We start from the raw sequence: 7,700 nt of genomic DNA on the forward strand, positions 1-7,700 counted from the left end.
ATTCTCTACCACCTAACCATTTGAGCTTTATCAACGTTTAACAGGGTCAATTATTGTTTTATACCTAAATACATGCTTTGATGGCGGAGTGGTCAAGGCGCTCGACTGGTAAACAAGAGGGCGCGGGTTCAATCCCAAAACTGGAATCCCATAATTTATATTTGAGCTTTAAAGGTTAAGTGGTAGAGAATGCCTTCTCAGTTAACCTCGCCAGTCAACTAGGTGGTTACCTCCAACGTTTAACAGGGTCAATTATTGTTTTATACCTAAATACATGCTTTGATGGCGTAGTGGTCAAGGCGCTCGACTGGTAAACAAGAGGGCGCGGGTTCAATCCCAAAACTGAAATCCCATAATTTATATTTGAGCTTTAAAGGTTAAGTGGTAGAGAATGCCTTCTCAGTTAACCTCGCCAGTCAACTAGGTGGTTACCTTCGCATCAAGAGTCTATTATTATTGTTCACCTGACCTTGTGGTGAGATTGATGCTTAATTGCTTAAGACAAGGTTATTGCTTAAGTATGTATTTCTCCATGCTCTATGGATTATGTATGGAGGCACCTATAACCTATAATCCTCCTGGTAACATTGTCTCATCAAACCCCTCAGAACAGTACGAAACGAGAACGCGACACGATATTTTCTTTTCTGAATGAAATATTTTTTAAATAATCTTATTAATTTTATACAAAAAACATTGGTTATTTACATTGTACAACATGATATCACTAGGAAAATTCTACAGAGTACTACCTGGCTACAAAATACATGAGAGAGAGACAAGATCAGAATATTTTCATTATGTTTATCATCATCAATGCAGAGCCTACTATAGTGTCAAAAGTGTAAACGAGAATTGCACACAGCAAAACTAGAAGGGGGAGAAGGAAGAGGAAAGATGAAGCGAGGGAGAGGTGGTACAATATGCAATAACCACTGCATATAAAATGAAAGCACAAAGTTCATTAGATCAGAGAGAGAGATGGGGATAAGGACGGTATAGGGATAATTGATCTTTTACAAAATATTCTGATTTTTGTAGGCTTACACAGCACGCTTGTATCAAGCTTATAGGACGAAGGAAATAAACACGAGAAACGGGATGTTCATGTTTTTTGTAAATTAATTATTATTTTTTGCTTTTTTTATATTTTCAAAGTTTCTAGCTTACTGTACTCTAGGAACATTTCTTTAGGCACTTTTTTCCACGTTTTTGTGTCGAAGTAATAGTAAGTGCCCCGCTCATAAGTACTTGTTTTTTCTACGGCTCCCATGCCAGGTACTTGCGTAATCCAGATTTTCTCGTCCATGTGGTACCGACGTATGTAGTAGCTATCTAATATCCATTAGGTAATCCTTTTAATGTCTATTGTTCAAAGAGATATTTAATATTTATCTTTTTTGTTTTAAGAAGTAAAAAAGTTTCCTACGTCACAATATTAGAGGACCTTATCGGACTAGAGAACACTTAGATAGATCTAACTGTAAACATAAAGATGTTTAGCAAAAACGGCAAGCCCAAGTTTATAATTTCTACAGAGTGTGTAACGTATCAAAAATTTTCGACAATCCCCCGAAGCTAAGAATAATAAATATTTTGTATGTTTAAAATAAACAATAAGAATTTAGTCATACTTGTTTTAGAAACTGATGAAGGAAAATTTAATTTTGACCGCAGGGTAAGGGGTAACTGAACCTGTTGAATGCGGTTAACAGATGGTCCTCAAATTCAGTTCTGAAATGAAATGTATTTGTAGTAGATTAGATTTAGTCTAATATTAGAATTGTAAGTACCTACGTTGTATTTGTTTTTTGTTGCCCATTTTGTTCGTAACCAAAAAGATGAAAGACCAAATAAATGAGATCATTTTCTTATCAAAAATGATCTTCTACACTCGACCATTCCTGCTTTCTCTCCCCCTCTTGATAAAGAGCTGAAGTAAGACTCCAATGATCTTTTTAATTAGACATCCGATGGGACATTAAGAAAGTACCTGTTCAATATTTTATTCAAGGATGGGGAGAGGAAATTGTAGGATATGAAAGGAAAAAATAGATCAAGTAAAGGGCACAGAGCTAGGAGGGTTGAATACAATGCTCCAAAATGTGCCAGGGTCCCTATGTTAGAGAAGTCTAGAGAACTATGAAGCAGAGAGAGACAGAGAGAGAGAGAGAGAGAGAGAGAAGAGATGACCCGGTTGCCATATGTACACTCTGGACACAAAAGTACCCTTGATTCAAAACGAACCTACATTTCCATATGGACTACAAACGATCGTAACTTTCTCCTTGTAAAATATATGTACTGAAATAAAGTATGTATGCATTGTACTGTATATTATATTAATAGTTATTAGCATTATACTGTAAACTATATTATTAAAAAATTAACTCATAGAAACAACCCGATTTCGTTATTTTCTATGTAGGTTTCAGCAGAATTTCAGTCAAGACGATGTCGATGGGGCAAAAATTAAGGTACATAGAAAGCACAACCTGAAAAATGCTGATTGTTAAACAGTATAACAGTGGGGGAGAAGAGTGGTAGAGAGGGAGGGGGGATAAGTGACACAAGAGGGGAGAGTGCTGAATTCGTTATTTTCTACTATGTAGGTTTCAGTAGAATTTCAGTCAAGACGATGTCGATGGGGCAAAAATTAAGGTACATAGAAAGCACAACCTGAAAAAATGCTGATTGTTAAACAGTATAACAGTGGGGGAGAAGAGTGGTAGAGACGGAGGGGGGATAAGTGACACAAGAGGGGAGAGTGCTATATTGGACTTTGCGTGTCTGTATCGTAGCATGCCCATTCCGTAGTACGTCTCTAATGAGGTTGGCGAGAAGAGACACAATACTTCCAACTTAGAGGGATCAACACAAGAGCACCAGAAAGTAACCCGTTCGTAGGAAACATTTGCAAACATACGTTGAAATTTGCAACAACGTTATAACAATTAGGTAATCTGTTGAAGCCAGTGTCCACACATAGTTGATGCCGTCGATCGACGAGGTGAATCTATGTTGTCAAGGCATTGTAAGGTTTCAGTCGTCTTCGATCGAGTTGATCCACGGAGTCCACTACGTGTATACACAGCTTTAAATAGAAGTACAAGTGCATTTTTTTTTTTTTTTTTTTTTTTGGTCATCAAACCCATCCATATGAATAAATTGTTCCATTTTGGCAGGGCTAGGCAAGGATCAAAAATGTTTTAATTATTATTATTATTTTTTTTTTTTATCATCATATTTTCTCTTTCTCTGCCAGTAGGATGCACGGTTTAGAAGTTATGAGCAAAAAACTGAAAAAAGTGTGAAATTTCGGCTGTTTTCTGGCGGTTTTTCCACCGCCAAAAGTTCTCCCCTCAACTCTCGAGGTCTTGATTTTAGTATGACACTTCCTCCACCATACCTAATGATCCTATGAAAAAAAATCGTTTGTTCTAATTATTCCTCTATCTATTAGACTAAAAGAAATCATCTGATTTTATCCTCCATACAAATATGTACCTGGTAGAGCTGGAAAATCTTCTGCACTCATTTGAAATTCTGTTTGTTCATTGGTTGGCTGCTTTACCATTCCCACATAAGGCTGCTTTCTTGTGAGTGGACTAGGTACAATAGACTCCCCTCCCTGACTACCCCCTCTACTCAGTGATGGGAAATCTGACAGGTCCAATAGAGGTGATGTGTTTGAATTATCTCCGCTATTCCCTGTACCATTATTTGAACCAAACACAGAATGGAAATTTCCAAAGAAACCCTGAGAACCGTACGCTGTCCTGTTAGGTGCCATTCCAAATCCTCCTAGGTTTCCTACATTTGTGTTTGACCTGAAAGACAAAATAATTTTGATTAAAAAATTAAATAAATAAAATTCATTTAGGGTTAGGTCACATTAAAAAAAAAAAGCATATTTCTTCCTGACAATAATAGTTTCTTGGGTACATGAGATAATTTTAACAAAATATTAAGTAAAGGGGTCACAAATCACACTGTAGAAATAATTCAAGGAAATGGTAACAAAGGAGCCTTCAAGAGCTATTTGAACCCAAAAAGTTAGCAGCAAATTTTTAAGAAACTAAGCAGCAAAATCTAGGCACACATATTTGCAAAAAAAAAAAAAAAACTTTTTTTTATTTAAACGAGAAAAAAAAGTTACGTCAGTACACGCGTGATGAAAAAAAATCTCACATTCAGTTGCCGCTTCGAACTTTCTGCCACGTCACGGGCAACTGGAATTGAAAATAGGTCAATGGACTGTGATTACATCTAGATAACCATATAATTAACAGCTACCCTAGGTCCCGACAGGTTAGGGTCAATATTGAACAAGTTCTACCGTTTTTGCCGAGCGTGTGAGATTTTTTCCCTATGTGCATGTACTCACGGGTTAACATTAATATTTGGAACAAACTTTTTTCTTTTGATTAATATTTAGGTACTGTAACAAATCCCTATGAAACTTAGATAGGCATCATACTTTACAAGTCTCACCCAGGTTCCATTTAGAAAAAAGATTTACAGATTAATAGACCAAATAAATATGAAATTGTTAAGTTAATATGGTACTTGTTCAGAACTCACATCAATGAATAATTGCTACAAAAAGTAGGTGTCACAAATGAGCAGTGACCAGTGTTATTATAGGGTTCTTTTTCATTGTTGTGGCTCCTGAATAATTAACATTAATACTTGGAACAAACTATTTTCTTTTGATTAATATTTAGGTACTGTAACAAATCCCTATGAAACTTAGATAGGCATCATACTTTACAAGTCTCACCCAGGTTCCATTATAAGGAAAAAAAAAGTATTTCAAACCTTCACAAACCTTAAACATACTACAGAACTAAGACCGTGCATAACCATACTTGTGTACCTAGTTTTTTCTTTTTTTTTTTCAAAACCTCACAGGTAACTATCAAAGTTGAGATTATTGTTGAGTAATGGCCATCATAACAATCTAAATTAGTAAGAATAAATAAAATAATAAAAAAAAATATTTTAACAAAATACCATTTGGCCCATTGAAAAACTCAACATTCCCTCCTACCACAGCTATTCTTGAATTGGTTTTTAGGCTCTCTTGAAAAATTGTGTACAGGTTACTTGTGAGGTTAGGAAAAGTAGGTACGAGAAATGAATGTTATGACAGCAATATTATAAAAGCTGCCGTGACTTCTGAATACAAAATGTGTTAAACAAAGTTGCTGTCAAGAGCACAGCCCTTGACAAGGTAGCATTTTTAAAATTAGGTCTTGCCTCTGATCTTCCAAATATACCAACAATGTATTCTCTCAAGGCAAGTTCAACCTGCCTTGGGGATAAGGACGGTATAGGGATGATTGATCTTTTACAAAATATTCTGATTTTTGTAGGCTTACACAGCACGCTTGTATCAAGCTTATAGGACGAAGGAAATAAACACGAGAAACGGGATGTTCATGTTTTTTGTAAATTAATTATTATTTTTTGCTTTTTTTATATTTTCAAAGTTTCTAGCTTACTGTACTCTAGGAACATTTCTTTAGGCACTTTTTTCCACGTTTTTGTGTCGAAGTAATAGTAAGTGCCCCGCTCATAAGTACTTGTTTTTTCTACGGCTCCCATGCCAGGTACTTGCGTAATCCAGATTTTCTCGTCCATGTGGTATCTCCATTCCCTTTTGTACCTAAAAACAACAAGAAACACATTATAAAATGGACTGAAAACAAATGAAACATATAACACGCGAAAAATCTCTCAATGAAAACGAGTTTTTATAAAAATGGAACTCAAGTGAAAAGTTTGTTTGTTTGATAGGGGTTTACTGTCATTGTATCAACCTGCCTTCTTACTCGTTGGGGGGTACCTATTTCAAACTTGGAAAGGAAACTTTTAAATTCAATACAAAAATTTAACACCAAGGTAGGTAAACCTACTTTGGGGAAGTATGGATTAAAGAAAGGTTAAAATATCTAAACCTTGTGATTGCAAGACTTAAATCCAGTTAACAAAACACTTACTTTAACATAGTATGTACTGTAAAGATTTGAATTTTAATTATTCAGATTTAAGAAGATTTGTTTTGAAACCTTGGTTTAGAAACACTTTGCAGGACACACTTCAACGCACTTTTCGAAACTGGAGTTCTTGTGTAGAACAAAAGGTGTATATTATTCAATATGAATTTATCATTTTACTTGTGTTGGAACAGTTACTTTAACAAATTAATACACCAAAACATATCCAAAACTGGCGAAAAGTTCAGAGTTTCTGGTAAAATTTGTCGACAGCTTCCTGGATAGAATAACCTATAAACGAGTGAGACTAATGAAAGATATTGTTTTACTTGCTAAACTACTTTGTAAATTTAATTAAACGCACCTCATAACTTTGGTCATTCATAAATATTATTTATACAACTTTAAATATAAGGAAAACGCATAAAATGATGGGAAAATCACAATTTTTCTTCTATTTACAGTAATCATTACAAGAGAGAGTCTGACGCCATTACGGATTTCACGCATAAAATGATGGGAAAATCACAATTTTTCTTCTATTTACAGTAATCATTACAAGAGAGAGTCTGACGCCATTACGGATTTCTGCATTTCTGCTTTGTTTTTTTCTCGAAGAACCAATCAAATGTCACAATAGTTCAAGGACTTGAAATGTTATGGATACAATGGCGTTACCTGAAAAAATGAAGCAGATATGAAAATGTGTACCTGCCTACCTTTTTCAAATTCTAAAGGGAAAAAATCGGAATGGTTGAAACACCGATACATAAAATAGGTATTAGTCAGATACCTAGTTCTCTATTTTAGCTTTAAATTTGATTATAAAATGAGACTGAATCGCTTGCTAACCTAAACGTGTCATTCCGATCATAGCGACCGAGCTGCTTGGTCGCGCCGTCTAGGCAGCATTCCGATCATCGCGACCGAGAAAATTTTACTCCAAACTCCACATAACTGTTAGAAAAAAATAAAACAAAGTTTACAAAGAAAGCATTTTAAAACACTGTGAAGCAGATCTGAAAATGTGTACCTGCCTACCTTTTTTCGGAATGGTTGAAACACCGATACCTAGGTACATAAATATTAGTCAGATACCTAGTTCTCTATTTTAGCTTTAAATTTGGTTATAAAATGAGACTGAATCGCTTGCTAACCTAAAGAGGTGTCATTCCGATCATCTCGCGACCGAGAAAATTTTACTCCAAACTCCACATAACTGTTAGAAAAAAATAAAACAAAGTTTACAAAGAAAGCATTTTAAAACACTGAAAAAAAAAACACTGTGACCACGCGACCATACTTCTCTCGGAGCGACTAGGTCGCGGGCGGAGGGAACCAAATCGTGCAGCTGTGTCGCGGCTGTCGCGCGACCCGGAAGTACCTACAAAAAATATACAAAGCAGTAGGAAATGGTCACTCAACTGGAATTACACTGAGAGGAAGAGAGGAACTAGGGAACTAGGTACTCATCCAAAGATTTTCTGGGACAAAGGCTTTAAAATTGAACTTTTGGCTGAAAGCTTCTAGCAGGACTTGGACTTCTGAACTCTGTCAAAGCAGTAGGAAGTGGTCGCTCAACTGGAATTACACCTTTTAGGGCCGCGTTCTACACCCTCTAACCTTCATTGATCAACTTCCTTTAAAGATAAACTTTTAAAATTCAGGGTATGAGATAGGTACAGTGCCAAAATTAAA

General features: G+C 35.6%; 1 protein-coding gene across 1 annotated transcript; it reads right to left on the reverse strand.

Moving 5' to 3' along the window:
* Positions 1-643: 643 nt before the first annotated feature.
* On the reverse strand, positions 644-6,500 carry LOC103505066 (CCR4-NOT transcription complex subunit 2). Its single transcript, XM_026820453.1, has 3 exons — positions 6,367-6,500; positions 3,498-3,830; positions 644-1,331 (listed from the first exon to the last, which is right to left on the reverse strand). Exons 1-3 carry the CDS (start codon positions 6,381-6,383, stop codon positions 1,145-1,147), a joined length of 537 nt encoding a protein of 178 aa, XP_026676254.1. The 5' UTR covers positions 6,384-6,500; the 3' UTR covers positions 644-1,144.
* Between the last annotated feature and the right edge of the window lie 1,200 nt (positions 6,501-7,700).

This window comes from Diaphorina citri, unplaced genomic scaffold (genome assembly GCF_000475195.1).
Source record: "Diaphorina citri unplaced genomic scaffold, Diaci psyllid genome assembly version 1.1 scaffold148, whole genome shotgun sequence".
Classification (NCBI taxonomy): domain Eukaryota; kingdom Metazoa; phylum Arthropoda; class Insecta; order Hemiptera; family Psyllidae; genus Diaphorina; species Diaphorina citri.